Source organism: Nyctereutes procyonoides, unplaced genomic scaffold, assembly GCF_905146905.1.
Source record: "Nyctereutes procyonoides isolate TBG_1078 unplaced genomic scaffold, NYPRO_anot_genome, whole genome shotgun sequence".
NCBI lineage: Eukaryota > Metazoa > Chordata > Mammalia > Carnivora > Canidae > Nyctereutes > Nyctereutes procyonoides.
In genome coordinates, this window is record NW_026575142.1 from 12,313,125 (window position 1) to 12,339,725 (window position 26,601).

The 26,601-nt window shown below is 35.4% G+C and overlaps 1 protein-coding gene across 4 annotated transcripts in view; it reads left to right on the forward strand.

Moving 5' to 3' along the window:
• CHN1 (chimerin 1) overlaps nt 1-26,601 on the forward strand; it is a 197,423-nt gene that overhangs the window by 69,913 nt on the left and 100,909 nt on the right. Inside the window, exons 4-5 of one of the 4 annotated variants that reach the window (XM_055307689.1) lie at nt 6,520-6,551; nt 8,832-8,945. In XM_055307689.1, the coding sequence (XP_055163664.1) occupies nt 6,520-6,551; nt 8,832-8,945 (146 nt within the window). Of the gene's footprint in view, nt 1-6,519; nt 6,552-7,002; nt 7,057-8,506; nt 8,558-8,831; nt 8,946-25,978; nt 26,053-26,601 lie in introns of those variants that run through there. The other 3 variants (XM_055307691.1, XM_055307690.1, XM_055307692.1) reach the window with 3 other exon arrangements.

The following is a 26,601-nucleotide window of genomic DNA, read 5'->3' on the forward strand; positions in this document are numbered from 1 at the left end:
TCATGAATAAATAAAATATTTTTTAAAAAAATGAAAAGCCCCCCCCGCCTTTTTGTCATCTTTTCTTCTTGTTTAAAATTCATTGTTCAGTAGGCACTTGGTTAATAAGGTATGCTTTGATGTCAAAATCTATACCTTAAGGTAGAAGTATATTTATAAAATTGGGGATCACAAGTACAATTCCAAATAGAATCCCTTTACTAGTTAACTGTTACATAAGCAGATTGGTGGTTTCCACCTCTTTACTCCTATAACCTAGAAGTGACTTGAATCCAAAGTAGGTAAATAGTGAATACAAATAATTTTTAAAAAATTTATCTGATACATTTTTTCATGTAGTCTACTAATAAAAAATATAATATCAGGAAACTGAACTGGTTTTCAGCAAGTCAGTAGTCATTACAGAGCTTTAAAAAAACCTCCATAAATATATATTCTTTACTGAATTTGTGAAATCTGGCAGTAAATAGAGAACTAACTAACTGATAACAACTGATGCTGAAGGTTAATGGTTTTCTTGGATAAGTCTAAAATACAGTGGGAAGCAAGCTGTGTTCTTAGCACTTGTAACTTTGGTCTGAATATCATAAAAAATGTGACAGAATTGAGGAGGAAAGCAGGTACCTAGAAGTTTATTTTACTATTAATGGGGGATAAGAAGTTAAACAATCTTTGTAAGTTCCATAATATCTCTGATCTCATTTTTGTCACCTCTTCCCTACAAGTCGTTTCCAGCTATGTAGCTCTTTGATGAGTACTTACTCTTCCACTATGCTGGCTCCGCTCTTTTTTTTTTTTTTTTAATTTTTTTAAGTATAATTTTTTTTGTCTTGTTGAGGCTTAACTATTATCCACGTTGATATTTTCTATGGTGTAAAATGCAGTGAGAAAAAACCCAGTATTTAGAAAATGTAGTGAAATAATTTGTACTTCAGTGGGAAACTGCATTGTCTACATGTAGCACATCCTTCTGGGTTATTCAATTCCCATCTCCCATTATCTTTGAGTGGTTGTAAAACTCCTCCTCCTCTCTCCTCTTTCTTTTCTCCCTTTCCTCCTCCCTGACTTTAATATGGGAAACTAAAATAGATCCAAAGCTAGAGTTGACTTACTAGTTTTTAATTCAGAACCTACTACTGTATGAAGCAAATACCGAATGTACACTTTTCTCCCTTTTCCCCCTTCCATGCCTCCAAACTGAGCCATTTTGAAAAACGGTGCAAAACAAAATCTTGATACTTGAAAAATTGTGCTTTTATGTGTAGCCTTTATATACATACTCTAGAAATACGTATTATTTCTTAAAATTTCATGTATGTATATCCTAACTTTTATAAGCATCGTAAAGACTTCCAGGCTAGGTTTAAATACTTGCTTCCAAGTACTTACTGCTGTTACAATGGGAACGAGGAGGAGATAATGATTTCCTGTGATATCTGACTAGGTTAATAGCCTTGTTATAAAAGAGCAGTACTAAACATTTAAGAAATTTTCTCAATGTTCTGCTTCATTGTTCAAGTGGTATTGCCTCCAGAAATATATATTCTTTAAATCTGAATTTATTTATTTATTTATTTATTTATTTATTTATTTATTTATTTATTTATTTATTTATTTATTTTTAAAGCTTTTTTTTTTAAATTTTTATTTATTTATGATAGTCACACAGAGAGAGAGAGAGGCAGAGACATAGGCAGAGGGAGAAGCAGGCTCCATGCACCAGGAGCCCGACGTGGGACTCGATCCCGGGTCTCCAGGATCGCGCCCTGGGCCAAAGGCAGGCACTAAACCGCTGCGCCACCCAGGGATCCCTAAATGTGAATTTAAGTTGGAAAAATTTGGTGCGGGGATACAACTGTTCTGAACTATAGCCATGGGACAGAAGAAAAAAAAATAATCTGAGAAAAAAAATAATCTATAACATAGTGTGGGAGGAGGGAAGGGAATTAACATTTATAACATTTATAATACTTTTATTGTTTATTCCTCCTGTTTTCAGATTTCCTTTGGAGAGCAAGAAACATATATATTAAACAAGATCTTGTTTGTATAGACAATAAGATAAATATTTGAAAGAGTGTAGTTGCTGAATTTGATTAAACTATTTTATATATGAAGAAAATAGTTCATAACACTGTTAAAAAAACAGTAAATGAAAAAGTAATTCATTAGTCACAAAACTACAGTAAATGTTAATTTAACAAATACCATTGATACTTAAAATATTGTAAAATGATATCTACTATTTAGTGAATTCTTGTGTATACTATGCACTTTATGTCATATTCAGTAATGGTAGGTTAATTTACAGCTTGCTTTCTCCGGTGGCATGATCTACATCATAGCAACCAAGCTACAGCACCTTTTATTTCTAGTTGGGATCTGTTTTATTCTCCTCATTTCCCATTTTTCCTACCCATGATATGGTATATTAACTAGTAAACATAGAAAATTAGAGAAAGCAAAGCATATAATTCAACATAGGTGCTAATTTAAGATCCTTTTTCACTTAGTCACATTGACTTCAGCTAGTTTTAATCTGTAAAGTCGACTATTATTTTGAACTTTATTTTTATTTTTTGAAACTTAGAAACAAGCATACAAATATTTGTATAAACATATTTTTATTATTGCATATAACATTTAAATTCCCAGTTGGATGTATTTGCAAGTAGATTAATTGGGATCATTAATAATCATTATTTATATTGCTAACCCTTTTTTATTTGATTATCAGAGTAATGCTATCATATCTGTGAATTTGAAAAGATTATTCTAGATCACAACTTAAGTAATGACATCTTACACATCAGCAAAAATCTAAATGCTCTTTTAAAGAAGGAAAACCTCTTCTCTCCTCTTAGGTTCAGTGTCTGGGGCCTACACATTGAACTGACAAAAGAGAGATTAATTGTGGAAGAGGTTTATTTCCTCTGCACACAGGAGAAGAGGGGCTCATAGCTGATAAATGAAAACCCCAAATGGCAATTTCAGCTGGTGGCTTATATACCACTTTAACAAAGGGTGATAAAGTGTGGTGAAGAGACCAGGCAAAGCAAAAGGGGTTTGGGCCTCAGAGGGGTTAGGATGAGTTGTGGAATGGTGATTAGGAACTGTTTAGTAAGTAAGGGTATTTTGGTAAGGTTTCTTATGCAGACTCCAGTCATCTCAGTGGATAAGAGTTGTCCCTGGAATCATTGTGTTCTTCTCTCCCTGTTATGGGAGGGGGCACCTTTACAAAAGGAAATTTATGTCCCACTTTGAGGTGAAAGGGGGAGGGCCCATTGTTCTTTCCTTATTTGTGGTTTCTTAATTGCCTTCAGCTCAAAATAATCCTTATGCTGAAGTGGCATATTCTGATCCCCTTCACTATCTAGATAGAAGAGAAAAAAAGTTAGTTTAAACTTGTTTTATTTGATACTTCCATTATAGAAAAGCAGAAAATAGGCGATTGGTTTGTCAATTTATTTTGGACTTACTGCTTATTTTGACAGTATTGTATTAATCATCCAATGTTTACCTAATTTCCTTTTTTTAATTTTTAATTTTTTTAATTTAAAAAAAATTTAAATTTTCCTAATTTCCTTTAGTTCAAAATTCTTTGGGCCAAGCAAAATAATTATTCAGCAATGTAAGACCTAATCAATTGTTTTATAAAGATGAGTAGTTAGGTAATCATTGGAAGCATTTTTGTGTACCTAATGCAGGAATATCAAATAATCAGTATTTGTCTTGGGTTGTAACACCATTGGACTGCTACACCATTTAAGGCCACCAGTACCTCAGCCACACCAATTCTTTGTACTGTCCACAATGTCCATCATTGAATACAGTGTATTCAAGAACTTTCCTTTCTTTTTACTTCATTCCCATAGGCCTGATAAGCTTCTTTTATCTTCAGCCACCTGCAAAGATGTTAAGATTTGAGGGACCCTATTGAGGGAATATATCTTAATATGTCCAAGACTCTAAAATTACACAAAAATTAATCTTGATTTCTATTTTTAAAGGTGTTATTGGATAATATTAGCAATGCATAAATGCATTCTTTATTAAAAATTATGTTACAGATAATACTAAAGTCTTTCTTTTGCCTTCCCAATGGGCCCATCAGTTCAGTTCTCCCCAACCTTCCTGGAAGGAAACCATTTGAATTTGGTATATATTTTTCCAGATATCTCTCAATTCTGTAAATGTGTATTAAAGTATAGTGTACCTGGGCTTTTCCTAAATGGTGCCATACTGTATAATTACTCCATGACTTACATTTATATTCAATGGTTTGTCTTGGTGACTTCTTCATGTTACTCGCTGTAGATCCATATCATTCCTCCAAACTGCATTTACTATAAATCAGCTTACTAATTCCCCTATTGGTGTATATTACTGTAAATATATTTATTTTCATTTTAAAATTTTTTATTAAAATATTTTTAATCTGTTAAGTCTATTTTTATATCTTAAATTATTGAAACATAAATGACATACCATGCTGCATTAGTTTCAGGTATACAACATATTAATTCAAGTTTATAGATTACTCAGTGCTCACCACAACCAGTGTAGTCATCATCTGTCACCGTACAATGTTATTACAACATTATTGGCTATATTCCCTATGCTGTACTTTCTATCTCCATCATTTATTTATTTTATAAGTGGAAATTTGCACCTCTGAATCCTCTTTATTTCACCTGTCACCTCCCTTTTGCTCCCCTCTGGTGACCATGATTTTGTTCTCTGTATTTAAGAGTCTGTTAATTTTGTTTTTTTAAGATTCCACTTAAAAGTGAAATCATATGGTATTTATCTTTCTGTGTCCAACTTATTTCATTTTGCATAATATCTTCATGTTATTGCAAATGGCAAAATCTCATTCATTTTTATGGCTGTGTAGTCATTGTGTGTGTGTGTGTGTGTACATGACATTGTCTTTATCCATTCATCCATCCCTGGACACTTGGGCTGCTTCCATAATTTGGTTATTGTAAATAAAACTACAGTAAACATAGGGGTGCATATATCTTTTCATTGGGTAAATATCTGGTAGTGAATTATTGGATCTTATGATATATCTATTTTTAATTTTTTTTAAAGTAAGCTCTACACCTAATGTGGGACTTGAACTCATGACTCTGAGATCAAATGTCATACCCTCTACTGACTGGGCCAGCCAAGGTGCCCCTCTTTTTAAAATTTTTTAGGAACCTCCTACTGTTTTCCACAGCGGCTGCACCAGTTTGCATAACCATGAACAGTGCATGAGGGTTCCTTTTTCTCCACATCCTCACCAAAACTTGTTTCTTGTGTTTCTTAGTCTATCCATCCTGACAGGCGTAAGGTGATAAATCTTATTGTGGTTCTGGTTTGCATTTCCCTGATAATTAGTGATGTCAGGCATCTTTTTATGTGTCTGTTATCTGTATATCTTCTTGGAAAAAGACATTCAGGACATCAGAACCCAGTTGAAATGTCACCTTCTCGGGGAGGCCTTTCCTGCCCACCCAATTTAAATACCTCATTAGCTCTCCCTTTCACATTATATGGACTTATTTTTTATTATAGCACTTATTACTACTTTCTATTTTACTGTTTGTTTTCTCGAAACTTCTTGTATGTCTCTAAGTTTCAAAAAGTAATGACAGTTTTTGTCTTATTACAGTAATATGTCCTCTTCTGGGTAGGACAGCACCTATCACACAATGAACATAAGTAAATGTTTCTTGAATGTATGGGCCAGATACTCTCTTTCAGTTTACTCCAGTACAAATTCTTTAGAATCCCTCTGTGGAGCCTTTCTTTAGCCACAGCCAGCATACCTGCCATGCAATGCTGCAGGGAGGAGAGGGATTAACTCTGGTGAAGGAAGAGCTGATGGAAGGAGAAAAGGGCAAGATTATATTGAGGTGTGAACAGAATGGAAAAGATGGAGTAACAGGAGAGGGAGGAAGGGAGAAAAAGCTACAATCTGTTCTGACACAATTGTGGCATTAAGTTTTACTTTACTTTTTTTGGATAAAATGATGTAAATATTTTTCAGATTCATAAAATCCTAGAAATGAAAGGTTAGATTTAATCCAACTCTTTTTACATACATAGCCCTTTTTAGATAAGAAATAGACCTGAGAGATGAAATGTTAAGTCCGAATGGCACAGTTAACCTGCTGATAGAACTGGGACTCCAGACTCTGATATTTTGAATCTTATTCTAATTCCTTTTCTTTTTTCATCTTTTTTTTTATTTTTATTTTAATTTATGATAGTCACAGAGACAGAGAGGCAGAGACACAGGCAGAGGGAGAAGCAGGCTCCATGCATCAGGAGCCCGACGTGGGATTCGATCCCGGGTCTCCAGGATTGCGCCCTGGGCCAAAGGCAGGCGCCAAACCGCTGCGCCACCCAGGGATCCCCTAATTCCTTTTCTTAATGTATGCTTTAATTTACCACGTATACAAAATGTTGATTTAGGTTCTGAACATTTGCATCTTCACAAATATCTTTTTTTTCCTCCCCAAATAGGTGGAAAACAGACCAAAGTACTATGGAAGAGAGTAAGTATGGATTATGAGAAAACATTTTATACATTGGAATATGTAAGTGAGACAGGTAAATGGATGCCTGTAGTAAAAATAAAAGCAAGATGGAAAAAAAAGCAAGATGAAGGAAGTATTCAAGTTTGAATGAGTTAAATTATTTTCTGTTTACAAATTATTCTAACTGGTGAAAATATGAAAAAGAATAGTGTAGAGAAGCAAATAGCATGGAAAAATGTGTATATGGAATTATAAAATAAAGATGCAATTCATATAAATAATTAATCCTTGATGTGTATGAAGGAAAATGTATATATTTGTGTGTATATATATTAAGCATGCCAATGTATATTTACGTAGATACATACAGTGAGGGTAGGGGTGGTTTATTGTATATTTATACTTTTCTTTATTTTCCAGATTTTCTATAAGTAAATTTATGCTATGCAGAAGTAACTAGTGTTAACAATCCAAAGTATTACCTTCTGAGGATCTATTTTCCTAATGGTCTTACAAAATTGAGGTATTATAGATTTAATTTTATAGCCTGATTTTTCCACTTAATAATGAACATTTTTCTATTTTATGAAAAATGTAGTAATTTTTTAAATGCTTAATTTTTCTGATTATAAAAAAAAGAAATACAGCCCTTTGGAACAAAGAATAAAAATCACCTATAACCCAATCATTCCTCGAATAAGCCTTTTCCAAGACTTAAGATTATACCAGACAAACAATGACGTGTGTAGCAAGTATTTTAAATTTTTTAAAATTCTGTTTAAGTTTTCATAACTTTTGTGAATAGAACATAGAACATAGGCACTTATGAGTTGGGGAGAGCCACTGATGGTACTTATGGTTGTAATTTAGTCACTGCTGCTTTTGGCACTTAGTTTGCTTCTAAACTATATTATAAAATGATATTATCAGAAACATCTTAGTGCATAAAGCTTTTTCTGGGGTGGAAATTTCGGTTCAAATGGTATGAAGAGTTTTACAGATCTTTAAATAGCTTTGTCAGGTTCTGTTCCAAAGTCTGTATCCTTGAATGTGATTTTCTTTTAAAATAATTGAGTTTTTAAAAACAAATAAATATTAAATTTTACCGACGTTATTAACTGATGTCATGTAAACTTAAAACAATATGCCAATATGCTAATCTATGGTATGTGTTACTACCAGGCATAGGTTACCAGTAGTCTTCCTGCCTCTGGCAGAGTCTGATGGATGTGGTTCTGAATGATTGAGAGATATATGAAGATAAGAAATTCCCAGGGTCCACTTTTAAACCTAGCTGCTCTGATTATCATGAATTGAACATATGTACCATGAACTGTTTTAAGACCAAAATTGAGAAAGACTGAACCATTTCCATTATAAAAACTCCAAAAATTTGCCACTTGTCCACTAGTAAAGTCCCTACATTTTCAAGGTGCCATTTCATTCCAAAATCAAGTGACTGTTGTATTTTTCATACTAGTGAAAACCACACGGTATCACTTGAGCAATCCCTCAATTCAGTTATTCTTGAATTACTGAAAGGACATAATATATGTATAAGTTCTTTGTAAATTTTAATTTTAAATCACCATATAAATATATTTTTTTCCTTTTAATAGTAATCATCAGTCACCACTGACATTTTTTTTTCAGTGTTTTATGTCAGGATGCTGTAGATGAATCTACTGTCTTTGTGTAAAGACTGTGTTATTTATGTTTTTTCTTCTTCCTGCTTTTTTCCCTGTTAATCAAAAATAGGATTTTAGCAGGGAGTGAAAGCAAGTATTACTGTTGTTTGCTTTTGGCCTGAGTATCCAGTGATGCAGATTATGCACATTATTGGGCAATCATGCCAATTAAGGGCAACCCAGGGTCCTGGGAAATTGCCAACTTAGACTGTGAGCCAGAATTCTGGAGCAGTGCCACTAGTGTGCAGGAAGGAAATGGGACACATTGCTGGATATTTGTTAGTATGTCCATATGGTCAGACAGCTACATGAGAAGGGAACGTCCTCTCGAGAGAGGTGGTTGATCTTCCCTTAGATGGATAAGAATTTTGATTTCAAAATTGTTAAATGAATTGGAGAGCTACTTTGGTATGGTTCTTGTTTCCACAGGGAAGCTGGCCAGGGGCCAGGCCCAGAGAAACACAAGCAGAGTTAAACTCAACTGCTCCCCTTCAACTATATGGCAGTACTTTGTCTAGAAAATAACAGGAGAGGGTGGAGGGATTTATTTTATTTTGCTTTACTAAAAAAGGTAGAAAGCATTCAGTTTCTGAATTGACTTTTTTCTTAGATTTCACGGCATGATCTCCCGAGAAGAAGCAGACCAGCTCTTGAGTGTGGCTGAGGGGAGTTACCTTATTCGTGAGAGCCAGCGTCAGCCGGGAACCTACACTTTGGCTTTAAGGTTGGTCATGGACCTGTAATTATAATTGTGCTTCATTTAAAACCCTCTTAATAGAGGGCTTTAAATTTTAAAAGCATCCAGCATGTAATTGAATTGGTTCTTGTTTTCTTGGGACCTAATTACCATTTTAATAGCTTTGAGACCCTTAAAAAATTCCTCATGAATGGTAGCACTCAGTAATTAAGAATTGAAAAACTTGTAAAGCATTTTTATTGTAGCTGCTTTCTTCTATTTCATCTTACCCTTTCTGTCCCATCTGTCCTGCTGTGTCAATTCCCATCGATTTCTTGAATAAGGAAAGGAACTGAGAGAAAAGATCTTTGTAACTCATAAAATTAAAGCCAATATCATTTCTCTTACGTTGGCTTTTGGTTGAAGCAGCTTTTCTTGGGAGCTCTTGGCTCTTTCCTCTCAACTGAACTTTGCCTAGTATTTTGGCTCTTCTTAGCTTGTAGTATAGTGCACAGAAACAGATATTTCCATGCCCTGCAGTAATAACAGTAATACAATAGCATGCTTACCCACTGGGCTTACTTCCTGCTGGGCCTTGGACCTCCTTTAATCTTCTCAGCAACTCTAGGATGTGTGTACTGTTACTATCCTCACTTCACAGAGAAGGGAACCGAGGATGTAGAAGTGGAGTAACTTGGCCAGGGGGATACGTTTAGGAATTTGGGTAGCTGATATTTGAAGCCAGCTAATCTGGCTTCAGAGTCTAGGCTCTTAGTCACTCTCCACTGCTGCCTCTCCAAAGGCTTGGAATAATTATCCATTGTCTTTGTGCATTCATTCATCCATTCTTTGGAAAAGACTTAAAAGTAGAGACTTCCTCAGAAGGGGGTCAGAGACATGGCAATTATTTGGGTAGCCACAATGAGAGAACAGGGAAGATGATGTTGTTCTAATATGACCATGTTGAACTCCTTCTCTGATCACTCATGCCTGTTTGAGTTAGCAGGGACTGCTCTTAATCCCATCCACAAGACTTAATCTTTCTGTCAAAAATCTAGTATTGTTTTCTACCAAATTCTGAATCAGTTGTGCACTTGGAGAATAAAGCTTGTTTGCAGGTGCAGAAATTTGATTTTAATGGCAGATTATAAAATGTGAATCTTCCTTCAATTATTTAATTATGTTGTTTTTTTGGTTTAAATTATGGTATATGGGGAAAAATTCTGGGCTGGAAACTCAAATACTTATTCATTTTACCACCAAATGAACTAAAGGCTGATTCCGGTAAATCACCGGAATTCCCTGAAGTCAGTTTTTTCTTCTTTTTATGGCGTTCTGTAATTCTAAGATTCCATAACACTCCATTTCCCAATAGTCTGACTGTCTGTGTGTCTGGGGTAAGCGAGTGTACACATGAAGACATATGGACCAGAATAACGAAGAAGGACGTAGGATGAGGGAAATATGGATAGATATCTGCACAACACTCCCCTTTCCTTTTATTGCTATCTGCCCTAAATCGCTCCAAGGTCACATAGGAAGTTACAGAACTGAACTGGAGCTCAGTGTTGCCTCATTGCAAAGTTCAGGTACTTCATTATATCGTATTGCCACTCACCTTCTAGCGTGGCTGTCCCTTACTTTTCACTGAAGGACATCAGTGAACATCCTAGGGCCAGGGGTTTAGTGTAGAGAAAAGTGGCACCTCAAGCTCCAAGGCTCTTCCTCCTTCCTACCTGTAGGAACTGTAGGAATACAGTAACTGTGTTTTTATAATATAATACAATATAATATAATCCTGTAATTTTATAATTACTTCCATCCAGTTGAGCCTATGAAATCTGAGATAGAAATTGGAGAATAGATGAGCATGAGATGGATGGGAATGTTTTTAGTTCTTATGTCTGGAGGAAACATACAGCCTTTCTTTTGTTATTGAAAATAACCATAAAACTATACATCGAAAAGAAATAGTAATGAGTAAAAGGGTCTGTAGTTGGAGTAGGGAATTTGTGAATATACACTGTAATTTACATGCTGAAATATGATCTTCCTGGATTTGAACTAGATGTATAGCAGGAAAGTGTTAAGGAGAATATGAAAATAAGTTGTATTGATATATTGGATATTCCCCATTTGAACTGATGATTCTTCCAAGTCACATCAGTTTATTTTGTTTTCAACATTATGCATGATCTGTTTAGGGGAGCCAGTTTCATAATTTATAAACATCAATGTTCATTATGCATTTATTGTGTTCACCATCAGCCCTAAAGTTACCAACAACCGGGGCACCTGGTTGGCTCAGTGGTTAAGCGTCTTTGGCTCAAGTCATGATCCTGGGGTCCTGGGATCAAGTCCCACATCAGGCTCCTCATGGGGGTCCTGTTTCTCCCTCTGCCTATGTCTCTGCCTCTCTGTGTCGCTCATGAATAAATAAATAAAATCTTAAAAACAAGTCCTTGAATTCAAGTTGCTGCATTGGCACCTTAACCTTGTTGTGTCCAAAACTGAACTTGTCCATTTTCCTCCTAAGTACGCTGTAACATCTGTATTCCCTTTATTAGCTGGTAACACTATTATTTAGTCAGTCCACAAGACTGAAACCAAGACCTCACTTTTCTTTTTTTTCTTAGCTATATTAAGATGTTTGTAGGCCCTGGTAGTACTGCATTTAGAAGCCTTCATCTCACATTGTCTTAGACACCATATCCCATATCAAACATTTTTTTGGTGTTTATAAGATTAAGTTTTTAAAAAAATATATAAGTTGCTTTTAAAATTAACTTTAGTTTTGAGTTTTCCTTTTGTATTTGGGAGTGCACCTTTTTTTCTCTTTATATTTCATACTTTCTCATAGAATGGAAAGCCCATGGTACTGTGCCTATATTATCTCATGGTTAAGAGGACTTTGTCTTCTTGCTCATATCACACAGCCAAACCCAACAGCCTTTTATTTTTTCAGGATTTCTCAATTTTACCCTTCTTTTTGATTTCAAGACTAGTTCAGTAATTGCTTGGAAATCTCACTCTACCCAGCCTTGTACCCTCAAATGTATCTTACACAGTGTCATTAATGACCAATCTTAAAATCAGATGCAGTGATCAGCAAAGTTGTGGTGTTGAGTGGGGCACAAGGTTTCAAAGATCACACCTCCCTCTATCATTGGCATCTCCCCAGTACTTGTGGGGCCTAATCCTTCAATGATGATCTTTATATATAATGTGAGGATTTATGTAGGGGGGTATGTATTGTATGTGTGCTGTCATGGTACCAATTTTCTGTAATCAGAAAAGAGATTCTCGTTGTACAGCTTATGAGGTTGTCTGTATGTAATGTCTTACTTTTCTCTTGTGCAGCATCTTCTCCTGTACCAGATCTCAGCCTGAATTTCAGGTCATGTTTTTCTGGCTTTTCTGCCTTAGCTCATGTTGACCACTTGGTTCAAGAAAAATGATTGTTGATCAGTGAGTTTTTTATACAATGGAAGCATATAGACAGGCATTCAATTCACATGGTTGGAATGTGTAGTTGAAGACAGAGTGCTAGCCCAAGCACTGGATTATATGTCACAAAGCATGAAGTATTTCAGTGAGTTTGGGATTTTCTGTGTATTGATTTTGACAACATTTGGATTAGTTACAGTTGGATATATTGCAAATATCAAATAAAAAAACTAAGATAATTTAAGGAATTTGGTTTTGAAAACATTTTTTTTAATTTTTTTAAATTTTTTATTTATTTATGATAGTCACAGAGAGAGAGAGAGAGAGAGGCAGAGACACAGGCAGAGGGAGAAGCAGGCTCCATGCACCGGGAGCCCGATGTGGGACTCGATCCTGGGTCTCCAGGATCGTGCCCTGGGCCAAAGGCAGGCGCCAAACCACTGCGCCACCCAGGGATCCCCTGAAAACATTTTTTTATGATTTTCATAGTTTAGAACTAATTCTTTAAAAATATTTAAATGTCATTATATAATTTTTCTCACTAGAATAAAAAATTAGGTTCAGTGTTATACATACAGAATGACAAGTGAAGAGAGATAGGACTAGTGCATGTTTTGTATTGTCCTTTTTGTTAAATGTTAAAGAATATTTCATATTTTGTGTTACTTAGGTGCAAATTTTCATTTTTTTTAAATTCTAATTCTCTGATTAAATTCTCCATCTTTTCCTGTATTTTCTTAAACAATGACCTATCAAAACTGTTGTTTACTGTAAATAACTGATAGAGTTACACAAACAGTGCACCATGAATTCTTGGAAATAGTGAAATAAGATGTAAAGATCAGTGAAGAGCTAATATAAGTGATCATATGAAATGATCTTTTAAATATTTGGTATCTATTTTCTCTTGCCACTCCTATACCTGATAAGGTCTAAACAATTTCTGTATGTAGTAGATCTAATGACAACACATTCAAAACTGGCTTTTTCACTATATTTACCTAAGATTTTCATATTTTTATGGAATTGATGTGAATGCAAAAAGGCCTTTACTATCTCAACAAATTTATAAATAACATTGTGATCCTCAATAGCTGTTTACCTTTCCTGCCTTAGCTTAAGTGTGCTAATGGGTGAATCACATAGCTTGCCTCTAGGATCTCACTGTTACTCTTCCTAAGCCATTCATTTAACGTAGGGCTAACTTGCTTGGATTCCATCCAAGAATTTTCTTGGAAATATTAAAATGCCTCTTTATATCAATGTTGCACATTTACTATGATATCAGGACTAAAGTTATGCATTACTTTGATAACATTGGTTTCCTTGGATATACAAATATCCCTTTTTCTCAGTGGCCTGATCTGCTAAATTTATTCATTTTTACTGGCAAGAAAAATGTAATCTTAAGTATGTATTTTACTAAAACTAGAAAAGAAAGCTGGAAGAAGAAACATTTTTTAAAAGATTGAAAAAAATAAAAATAAATAAATAAAAGTTTGATTGATTTGAGAGAGTGAGCACTAGCGCACACGCCTGCATGAGCAAGCAGGGGAAGGGGCAGAGGGAGAATCCCAAGAAGATTCCTTGCTGAGTATGGACGGCTTGATCTGAGATCAGGATCCTAGCTGAAACCAAGAGTCGGATGCTTAACTGACTGCACCACCTAGGTGCCCTTGGAAGAACATTTAATGACCTAAACAGGAAAACTTTTGATTAACATACAGGTTGGAAGAGAAGAAGGTCAGAGGAAATAAGAAATGGAGATTTTAAAACATCTGTCACAAAATATAATTGCAGTTACTGCTCTCACTGTTGGAACTTTGAAAATAGTTGTAGTAACTTAGAGCCTGACAAACGTGAGTTCTAGTTCCCTGACCTTATTATATATTTTTAACCTCTCTGAGCTTTGGTTTACTATATGTAGAGTGGGGATTGTAATCCCATTAGTTTGCAAAAGAGAACTTTTAAAAATCTGTAATTAGCACCATTTTAAGAATCAAATTCTCTGTCAGTTGAGACTCGCTCAGGTCCAAGTATTATCTGATTATCTGACATTCAAAATAAGCAAACTCTATTGGCTCAAACAATAAATTTCTTAAGGAAATACCTCACATAATGAGAAATCCGGAAATGCAATAACGTGGATGATCAGTACTCTATCGATGTTATCAAGGACTTGTTATCTTATTTCTGTTCATGGCCACTCACAGCATCAGCTCCAGTCTAAGCCTGGCTTTTCTTATAGTCAAAAAGTGGCTGCCAGGGGCGATCAGAGTTGTATGCTTCCTTGTTTATGCCTAGCCACAGAGTATAGCAGAACCCCTCCCTTCTCATGCAGTAGGCATCCTTCCCTTCAAATTGACTAGGCCTTCTCAAGACTCCTTTTCCCACTCCTGAGCCAGTTGAAAAATCTGCGGGGAAATGCATGTGCTGATGCTTGCCTAACCGGCACATGCTTCTAGAGCTAGGAGATGGGCTCAGTTTCTTTTGGAAGATAAGGCTTGAGAGGAAGTCTGGATGACCAGACAAAATCTGGTTTTCTTTTCATGTTTTAAAGAAGGAAGTAAAATAAATAAATAAATAAACAAACAAACAAACAAATAAATAAATAAATAAAGTAGGTTGAATGAGGAGAGAAGATGGATAGCAGTTACATACTATAACATCATGGGTATTCATCAAAGTAGTTTCCTTGTTCTACAGTGAGGATCCATCTCTGCCATAATTCTTCAAATCTTTTAGTCCTGATCAACCTCTTATTAAAGTGGTATATCCAATTTTTAGCTTTGGTAAATAGTAAGAAAATCTGGTATTAGCTCCAAAGAAAGTTTTACATGAGGTGAGACACCAGAGTTTTGTAAATTCTGGGTTTTGATGTTCTTTTGCCTATAATGTTTTTCAAAACTTGATTTAAAATATTTTCCAAACTGACTTTAAAATAATTCAGTATTTTTTTAAAGATTTTTTTAAATTTATGTATTCATGAGAGACATAGAGCGAGAGAGAGGCAGAGACACAGGCAGAGGAAGAAGCAGGCTCTATGGTGGGACCCTGATGTGGGACTCGATCCCGGGTCTCCAGGATCACAAACCAGGCTGAAGGCAGTGCTAAACCACTGAGCCACCCAGGCTCCCTAATTCAGTATTTTAAAGGTGATTGGGAAACCTGATTATGTTAATAGTTTTAGCACAGTGAAACCCATTGTATGTTGATTAATATATACCTTAAAATATTTATTCCTGGTGTGTCATAAATGTGTCAAGGCCTTTTGTTTGGAGACAGGAGCTTGGTTTTCACTGTTAAATTGGGTAATTAAAATAATCCCTCAGTCAACTGCCTCATCAAAAATAGTAGCATTTATTGAGCTTCTATATCCTGTTGGTACTATCTACATGGGTCAAGAAAGACGACGTTTAAAGGTAGACTAGAGGTTTGCCAGGTAGAATAATAGGATGTGATGAAAAACAAGCATTTAGGTAAGAAACAGCCAAGGAGGGAATATATAGAACAGCATGGAACATTTGGTGTATGGCAGGCTGCTGGGGTTTGGGGGTGCAGGAAGTTTTAGCAGTAAGTGTGCCAGGGAAGCCTGGTATTTCATCCTTAAGAATTTGGATTTTATCTATAGAGAATGGGAGTCACTGAAGACTTTTAATAGAAGGTGATGGTTATGTTTGTAATTTGGAAGGATCATTGTGGGAAAGCAGTAAGAATAATTAGTGGAAAGGATAGTGGGAGCTAAGTTTTACCAGAATTATTTAGGTAATTAATTTGGCTACAGAAAAATAATGTTTAAAAGGGTTTCTAGATATCTTAATGGATTTTGAAGGGCTCCTGTTGAGGAGAAATGTTAGCTACAGATTTGGCAACACCAAAGACATTTCTTTTGAGTCTGACTCATTTTAGCTTCTCTAAATTGGAAGAAGAGCAAGATGATGTATGTGCAAGAGTCTTGATAATCCCTAAATTCTGTATCTGGATATTCCAGAGAATGCTTTATACCCACATTGTTTGGCACTTTCCTGTTAGTTTTGAGCTGACCACTAAGATAAGAGTTTTTGGAAAATTTTAGATAATGAAGAACAAACGAGAATTTAAAAACTGAGAAAGCATATTGTTAATATGTTTGAACATATTTATTATATATTTTAAAAAATATATATCCTATTGGGGCACCTGGCTGACTTAATTCAAAGAGCATGCAGCTCTTGATCTTGGGGTCATGAGTTTGAGCCCCATGTTGGGTATAGAGATTACTTAAATAAATTTTTTTAATTAAAAAATATGTATATCTTATTTCTTATTCAATAAATTTTGAAATATGTATTGGTCTATGACAGTCTGAAAAATAAAATTCATTATATAGGACAGTATATGGTATTATGCTACTTAGGTAAAATTATGTATCTGTTTGGTGTGTGTGTGTGTGTATATATATATATATATATATGCAGAGAGAAGTCTAAAAGAATCTGAGTTGCCTGGTATTTCTTTACAATGCATGTGTATCATTTTTATAGTCACACACAAAAAATACAATAATGTGATTTTTATTTTGGGAAGAATCAAAGATGCTACTTGCAACCTTGGGTCAAAATGGAAGGTAATAAAAAAATGGAAAATAATAACTCCCAAATCTCTGAAGATTTAATTCTAAATGCAATGTATCAATTTATTTTAATAGTTGATTAGGAGAAGAATTGGTCAGTGTTGGGAGCAATAGAACGGAAGTCACAGAAGACAGTGTTCTAGAGTCCAGGGTCTATGGAACAGGGGAATCTTGGCCAACATTTGGTAGCACTATCTCTAGTATAGAGGTGAATTTGAGGAACCACATGAGTGTCCCACTATTAAATATAATCAGTTCTTTCCAACTTTGGTTGTCAGAGTCTGTGAGTATTGTTTAAAGACTCTACTGCATTTCCCAAACTCAATGGATTCTGAGACCCTTTTCATGAAATCCCTCTGTGGAGCATACTTTGAGAGATTTTCCATTAAACAATTTGATTTACTCACATTCTATTGTTCTGGACTTCATGTTCACCAAGCACTCTGATTAATGGCTTTTCAAGTGATCTGTCTACAGGGAGAGGAAATTTTAAATATGTAGGTTGAGTATGAAGAGCCTGTGATATATTTCTCATTTTCAGTCAACAAATTAGAATTAAATGCTGGCAGCTGGGGTGGGGTGAACAAGAAAAAAAATCTACCAGGTTTCTTTTATTTGGTGAGTTCAGATAGATACCCTCCCCACTTTCTTTTTTTCTCTTTTTCACATGCCTTTTTGATAAATGATCCTAAAAGACTTTTGCTAAAATATTAGAGAAAAAAAAGTTAAGGGTTAATTGACTGATTTGTTTTATTCCCATTTTCTGGGTTTTTAAATTTTTTTTTCCTGGCCTGAAAAAAGATTTACCTCCTGTCCAAAGAGTATTCTGAAACTTCTACCTATATCAACCACTTAGCTTCTATATATTACAAAATTGCAACTCCCCCCCTTTAACTTTATTCACAAGTCTTGACTTTCCCATGTTATTGTATCTTACTCTTTAAAGAAAGGTTTTTAAAATTGTAATTAACATAGGAATTCACCCATTTAAAGTGTACAATTCAATAGGTTTTGATGCATTCACAAAATTATGTAGTCAGTTTTAGAACATTTAATTCATACCCATTTCTTTAAAAAGAAACTCCATACCCATTTGCAGTCACTTCTCACCATTGGCCTACTTTTGTCTCTATAGATTTATATATCCTGGACATTTCATATAAATGGAATCACATATAATATGTGGGTTTTTTGTGACTGACTTCTTTTCCTTAGTGTGTTTTCAGGGTTCATCTGTGTTGTCACATATATCACTATAGTATTCCTTTTTATTAATGTATAACATTTGAATAATATTCCGATGTATGGATATAGACTACATTTTGTTTCTCCACTCATCAGTTGATGAACATTTGAGTTGTTTCCACTTTGGGGCTATTATGAATAACATTGCTATAAATATGTGAGTATGAATAATGTTGTGTACAAGTTTTTGTGTAGACATACGTTTTCATTTCTCTTGAGTCGATACCTAGGAGTGAAATTGCTAGATCATATTGTGGCTCTATGTTTAACATTTTGAGGAACTGCTAAATTTTTCTCCAAAATGATTTTAGAATTTTATAATCCCACCTGTGATATATGAGGGTTCCAATTTCTTCATTCCTTGCCAACACTTGTTAGGATGTCTTTGACTTAAACAGTAGATATGACATCCTCATGGTGGAAGGTGGTACTGCATTGTGGTTTTGATGTGCACCTTAACCTTACTCTGGAATGGTACTTCATTTGTCATGTTTTTTTTATGCTCAATATGGTTTTTATTCACTAGTATACTGTCTGTTTAAGCTTCAGTTTCATCGTTAAAGTTATGCATACATTGCAGTGGATTTAAAACAGAAGGTAGAGAAATCAAAAAAGCTGATTTCAAGATATTTTTGGTCTTTGTGTTCTTGAGGCACAACATAAGGCAAATTCCCCTGAGCATTTCATTGAGGGTGGAGTTGAATTTCAAGTATATTTTGGGGCTTGTTGACAGGAACTTTGATACGAGAGAGGTAACTGACTCTGATCATCTGCTTTGTAAAGGGAAACTGGAATCTGACTTATGTATCTACTTTAAGGTACAGAAGAAAACCTACCTGGTTCTCAATTTAAGATCTGTTCCTTGGTAACCAGATACTGCCCCAGAATGTGTTGCTAACATGCCTCCTTTCCTATGAATGACTTGGCATATATAAGTGTCTTATTGATGGACTTAACGGTTTTATAAATATAAGAGTTAACATTTACTGAATATTTCCTGAGTCAGGCAGGCACTATGGTAAATACTTTATGTGCATTATCTTTCAGTATTTTCTGATACTTTTTCATATTTTGGCACCCATTGAAAATTGTGATGTTCTATATGGCACGCTAAGGTAAATGTACCATATTTACGTTAATGTGGGCTGATGTAACCAGCCCAAGGACTTCAGCTGCATCATACCTTCCCAGTCTCTAATAGTACTAGACATTTTTGATATCTTTTAACCTGCAACCTCCATTCAGGGCATACAGTTTGGAGAACCCAGTTTTATCTTCAAAATAAGCCCATGTGGTAATAACTGTATTTTCTGCATTTTACAGATAAGGAAAACAAGGCCTAACTTGCTAAAAAAACAAAAAGCTAAGAAATAGAGGATATAACTTGTTAAAAACAACATCCAAAGTAATGATTAACCATGCAGCGCTTTTTATAAGTTGACAGGGGGTTTGGCACGAAAGTAAACTCTTAGCTTTTAAATTAATGATTTTTTAAATAAAGATGTTTAAGTTAACACATTATCATTTTTATAAAGCCTATCAACCCTGTTTCAGGCATTTTAGGATAAGATTACTTACACTAATCCTCAAGGGTTAACTTTTCACCATCACATGTTCCCTCTACACACAAAGAGAAAAGCAAAATCAAATATATATAAAGTTTAATTATTTAAGCTAAAATTTCATTATCAAATCATTTGGTGGTCACTTGTGCTTATAAAAATAATTTTGTAATGAGCTTGGATAAAGAAAAACAGCAGTAGTCATCTATAAAAATAATAGCATATTTGCATTTCTGTAATTTACATCTATTACAATTATGAAACCAACACATGGATGTGGTTATATTTTTTTTTTCAAATAAGAGAGTTTATTAAAAAAAAAAGAGTTTATATAATGCCAAATTACCTTACTTTCACACCACATACTTCTAGTTCCACTCCTTAGAAATGATGTCATTCTCAATTAGTTGTCCTTCCAGAAATTCGTCATGCATAAAATAGACATATTTTTATGGCATGTATACATTATATTTTATGGCATGTTACATATGCATATATTTTTATGTAAAATAAAATATTTTAAGTGATCACTCTTAGTGACTAACCATAGCAGTAAAGGTCATCTCTAGTCTTTTTTTTTTTTTTTTTAAGATTTTATTCATTTATTCATGAGAGACACAAGAGAGAGAGGCAGAGACATAGGCAGGCTCCATGCAAGGATCCCAGTGTGGGACTTGATCCTGGAATTCTAGGATCATGCCCTGGGCCGAAGGGAGGCGCTCAACTGCTGAGCCACCCAGGTGTCCCCATCTCTAGTCTTTACAGAGACTTGCCCTCTTGTCTGGCAAAATAGTTAAGTAATAAATAGCCAATGCCTAACAATAGCCATCAATACCTTGTTTGTTTTGATGGTTGGTAGTTTAAGAATGTTGAGCTAGATTCTGTGAATTTAGCTTCAGTTCCTATGATGGTGTTTGATGATTCGTGATGGATGGAAGATGACAAAATGGGGCTCTTCTGTATCAGGTGCAGTTGTGATTTAATTTTTTGTGGCTTTGAGTTTGGAAAGCTGGCAATCTTCTATTAAGGAAGAAATTCCTATGAGAATGTGTTTTTTATATGTATAGTGCTGAAGATTTAATGTGAAGAAACTATTGTTACTGTATTTAAAAAATGATAAAAAATCATTGAAGTAAAAAATGTAATTTGCTAATGATTGGAAAAAAAACAGTAATTCTTAATTGAATCTCAGAGCATTGGGTTGACTCTTAAAGGTAAAATCAGCTAGAGTTCCTGGGTAAAGTCAGAGAATTACAGTACATACTGATAAGGGGTTTTCATATTTTTAAAAGATAAAAATTGGTTGAAAGCTTTTTTCATGTATAGGAAGAAGAATCAAAAAGAACTGGAGAAAGATTATGCTGCTGGTAGGCGTTGACGTGTAATGTACTATGAGTTCTTTTGATCTGATAGCTCATGATAGGTTTAGTTGGTTACCATGGTTTCATTTCATTTCCTGCAAACCTTGTGCTATTTGGAATAAGTGGAAAATAATGTTCTACAGAATAATTTTTCAAAAATGTTTTTCTGCTTCTTTTAGTTAAGATTATGATCACTTTTGGGGAAGTTGTCTGGATGTAAGGGTAGGTGGTAACTCACATGACAACAATAGAATCTAGAAGCCTTGCAATATCAGAAAATTGATAATTGATAAAAAGGCTATCATAGGGGATCCCTGGGTGGCTCAGCGGTTTCGCGCCTGCCTTTGGCGCAGGGCGTGATCCTGGAGTCCCGGGATCGAGTCCCACGTCGGGCTCCCGGCATTGAGCCTGCTTCTCCCTCTGCCTGTATCTTTGCCTCTCTCTCTCTCTCTATCATAAATAAATAAAAATAAATCTTTAAAAAAAAGGCTAGCATAATTTACTTAAATATGTAATCACTTAACCATGTTATTAGTGCCATGAGCTTTTAAAAAATATTGGTATAATGATTCAGTTTATATGAAATACCTTCAAGTCAAGTACGCTTTAATAAAACAAACTATAGAAAATAATTGATACAACACAGTAAGAAGTAGATAGCATAAGGCATTCCCTACTTGAAAAAAGTAGATATATTCCTAAAAATGGGCTGCAAATTGAACCATATTGTAAATGTAGAAGCAGCTGTTTAAAGAGATGAGTTTTTTCCTATTATGTATACAGAAAACATTTAAAAACATAGAAAAACAAAAAATAAACTTTTAATTTCACTACCCAGAGATAATCACAATTAAAGGTTGTAGTTTATGAAATTCTAGCACTTGCTAGGGTTTCATAAATCATAGAACCATCATAGGATGGTTATATGGCTTACATAACCATAAAATGGTTTCAATCAGGTATACTATTTTATGGTATATTTTTTCAGTTAGCTGTACATCAGGAACATTTTCCTTGTCAATAAAATGTGTTTTCTATTTGAATTAATTCTTCATAAGGTCAAGTTTCACCTCCTTCAATTTTTTAAAACCCTGATTTTCACTTACTATACTTATTTAAATGTGAGTCCATCATAAACCTTTTTTTTGTTAATGTGCACTATAGAAAATATGTAAAATGCAGAAAAGTAAGACAAGAAAAATATTACCTATAGTCTCACTGTCCCAAAAATAAATAGTATTTTTATCTTTTTTTGAATTATTTTTTATTGTTCCTTTGTTGTTGTTGTTTTTTAAATGTTGACCTGAAGATATTCTCCTGGGTGCTGGGGATACAAGGATGAACAAGACAGTCAAGATCCCTGGCCTTGTGGGGTTTACCAGGTAGTGAGATGGTTCAAATTTAACGCAGTTGTCCCAACACGTACAGTTAAAACTGGAAGTGAGCCCTATGGAGGGAAAGTGTGAGGTGCTAAGACTATTTTAAGGAGAATCTGATCTAAGACCACAGAATTAGAGTCGAAGAAGGCTCTTCTGAGAAGGTGAAGTCCGACATGAGAACTAAAGGCTGCATGCAAGTGAACTAAGATAAAAGAATGGGAGGGTGGGGAGAGAATGACTGGACAGAAAGAGCGTCCTGTGTGGTGGCTCTGTGCCTGAGGGGCGGACAGGAAGCTGGAGAGTGAAGGCGTGAGGCTTCCTGTCCGCCATGTTAAAGGAGTTTGCTCTTCATCCTAAGAGCCATGGGCAACTGGGCCAAGTTTTAAGCCAGGCTGTCATGTGACCGAAGTTTGAAATTTTTGTTGGCTTCGGTAGGAAAAACAGCCAGAGGAGGAATCACTAGCGTAGGCACAGAAGCTGATTATATTTCTTCTTAGCGACCTGATCATGTCCATTGTCCTATAAATTCCTTAATGTATTATGTGTGCATCCATTTATTATATTTACTGAGCATGTTTTCTCTAGTTTTGTTGGTTTTGACCTAAAAAATATTTTAATTTTTCACGTTCATAAAATCAGTGAATCTTTTTCTTAATGACTGTCTCCATTTTCCCTTAGCTGAGAGAGTACTAACTCCGTAAGAGATTTCAGAGCTAAATTTTAGGTTCTCTTCTGGGTTTTATGATGTATCTTACACATTTAACTTTTTAATCTCCCACTAATTTATTTTGGCATCATATGAGGTAAATATTTCCTAAACTGTATTCCATCTGTACTTTCTTCAAGATATTAATAGATGTCAGAGAAGTAAGGTAAGATAAATTTGGGAACTGGTATATGCTATTTCCCTGTCTAGGAGATATTTTTAAGGCTCTGAGAAGTCTTACAGTAAAGCAAAATGAACACACATATACACCTACAAAACAATAATTGTTTCAACGTTCTGTAAGTATTTTCCTAATGTTTACCACAAATAGCACTTATTAATATGTCACAGAATACCATAAAAGACATAATTCTAAGTAAATGTATTTGCTAATTGCTAATCAGTGGTTCAAATTCTAAGGAGTCCTTTCTTTACCAACTGTGGAGATTATTTTTTTTTCAAGACTTATTTATTATTTACCTGAGAAAGAAAGCATGCAAGTGAGGAGAGTGGGAGAGGGTGAGAGAAACTCCAGCAGACTCCCCACCAAGCATGGAGCCCCAATGCGGGGCTCTATCCCACAACCCTTGATATCATGACCTGAGCCAAAATATCATGTGGGATGCTTAACCAAGCCACCCAGGTGCCCCTGTGGGAGTTATTCTTTTTTTTTTTTAAATAAGTATTTTTTTTTAATTTATTTATTCAGAGAGTGAGAGAGAGAGACTGAGAGGCAGAGACACAGAGACACAGGCAGAGGGAGAAGCGGGCTCCATGCAGGGAGCCGGCCGCGGGACTCGATCTTGGGTCTCCAGGATCAGACCCCGGGCTGCAGGCGGCGCTAAACCGCTGCGCCACCGGGGGTGCCCTGTGGAGGTTATTCTTAACATCATACTGACAGTAGTACTGTGGACCTTCATAAGCTTTTCAAAATTGAATTTTTTTTTCCTTTCCTTAAATCTTAGGGAGATGTAATCAGTCACGTAGACCAAGTATTGGTAATCTTTTTTCTGTAAAAGATCCAGTAGTAAATATTAAGGGCTTTGCAGGCCAGTGAGAGTATTTTGTTATGTAGGTAGTTATATAGCCCCTTAAAATGTAATCATTTAATTAGCCATACGAAAACAGATAGTTGCCTGGATTTGGCCAGTGAGCTATATTGCTGGACCCTGTGTAGACTATTCTCTGTGTCTACTACATTTGGCAAATTTTTGACCTCCTTATGCATTCTGTAGTTGATACATACATTGGGTCATGGCCACTAGAAGATATTTATAGGATGTTAATACTTTTACTTTCACTTTGCTTTTGTTGTTCAAATATAATTTCTATTTATCAGTTTATTTTATTTTATAGATTTTATTTATTTATTCATGAGAGACAGAGAGAGAGGCAGAGAGGGAGAAGCGGAGGGAAAAGCAGGCTCCATGCAGGGAGCCCCATGTGGGATTCAATCCCAGGACCCCAGGATCACGCGCCCTGGGCTGAAGGCGGCGCTAAACCGCCGAGCCACCCGGGCTGCCCCTTATCAGTGATTTTAAAACCAATTATCAGTGATCTGAAAACTTATTCATACCATGACTCAAATTTGTCTAATTTGTATGTATCATGTCTTTTCTCTCCTGTGGGTCTACCTTTTTAGTTACCAATTTTTTTCTATTGTTGGCCTCCTATAACACTTTTTCTTTCAGAAAGATCCAGGGCACCAGGGTGGCACAGTTGGTTAAGCACCTGACTCTTGATCTCAGCTCAGGTCTTGATCTCAAGGTTATGAGTTCAAGCCCTCCCTGCCAAAAGATCCTACCAGCTTAAAATGCACATTTAGAAGGAAAGAGAAAGGTGGCAACCACAGTAGGGGAGCCTATGAGGCAGAGGAGCCTCTCCCACTGGCAAGCCAAGAAGCTTAAACCTGTGACTTCTCTGGAACTTTTTGGGCATTGAATAAGTAAGTTCAATCCCCAGCAAAATAAATTATGATACTGTTGATTTTTACCATATTATTATAACAGATAAACGAAAGCATATTTTGGGGTGGTAGTATCCAGGTAGTGGAAAATATTTTAAGGACTTGCTGTTTGCATGTTATTTTAGCTCTTCATAGTATGAGTTCATAGAATGAATTTTTTTAAAAAAATGTATACTCTGGAGGGGCAGCCCAGGTGGCCCAGTGGTTTAGTGCTGCCTTCAGCCCAGGGTGTGATCCTGGGGTCCTGGGATTGAGTCCCACATGGGACTGGAGCCTGCTTCTCCCTCTGCCTGTGTCTCTGCCCCTCTCACACACTTTCTCTCTGTGTCTCTCATGAATAAATAAATAAAATCTTTAAAAAAAAAAAAGTATGCTCTGGAAAACAGGACCTCAAATGAGAGGATCACCAAATAACAGAAATAAACATAGACTATCTGTACAGTGAGGAATGAGAATTGGGATCAGGTTTGAGTATAAGTAACTGAATAAGAAGTTACACTTCCTTATTCAAAAATAGAATGTATTCTATATTCTAATTTTTCTCCTGCATTCAAGAAATCTTTTGAGGCTAGTGTAGCCTTTTTTAACAAGGTAAGAGATCCAGACTAGTTCTATCCTCCTGTTGCTTTCCTGTATGTGGCTTCCAAGTTTATCTCATGGTGACACCAGACTTTATATCCACATTCCAGCTGATAAAGCAGAAGTGGTTAAGATTCATACCACTTCCAGTTAATTCTCATTGGCTGCTCCTAAAAGCAAGGCAAAAGAAGCTGAGAAATGTGGTCTGCAGTTTAGGGAGCTAGGTTCACACCTGATGGGCAAAAGGGCCTATTATGGTGGAAGATATTGAAAGACCATCTGTCTCTGATGCAGACGGGTAAGATGAGTTTTTGTCAGATTGTATCTTATTTAGAGGCAGGTTGTTCATTTTGAGAAATAGTAAAAGCTGGATTTCCTTTCCTTCTGCCCCTCCCCCCTGCCCTTTCCGCCACACATCTCCTTTTATTGATAGTCTCAGAAGAGAATAGTTTGTCATCAGTTCAGAGGAGCCTGTTCTCTCTAGGTTGCCCAAGCTATCTCGTCTAGTAAGCTTTCAGTTCCACTGTAGTTATTTGTGTGTGTGTGTGTGTGTGTGTGTGTGTGTTTTATCAAGTTATGTGGGTTTTTTTCTTTCCAAAATAGAAGTAAATAACATCTCTAGATAGCCACTGGATAGTATGGGAGAGGAGGAATATTTTTTATTCTATGGAGCTGAACTTTGGAGTGTTTTAAATTTTTTTTATTCTCCTACCAATCGAACTAACATATCTTAGAAATGTCTGGAAAAAAAATTCAGATATAGATACATGTATATCTCTCATACACACACTCTTACCCCACCACACATAGATTTCTTTCTCTAAAGATAATTTTGTTAGGATCCTAA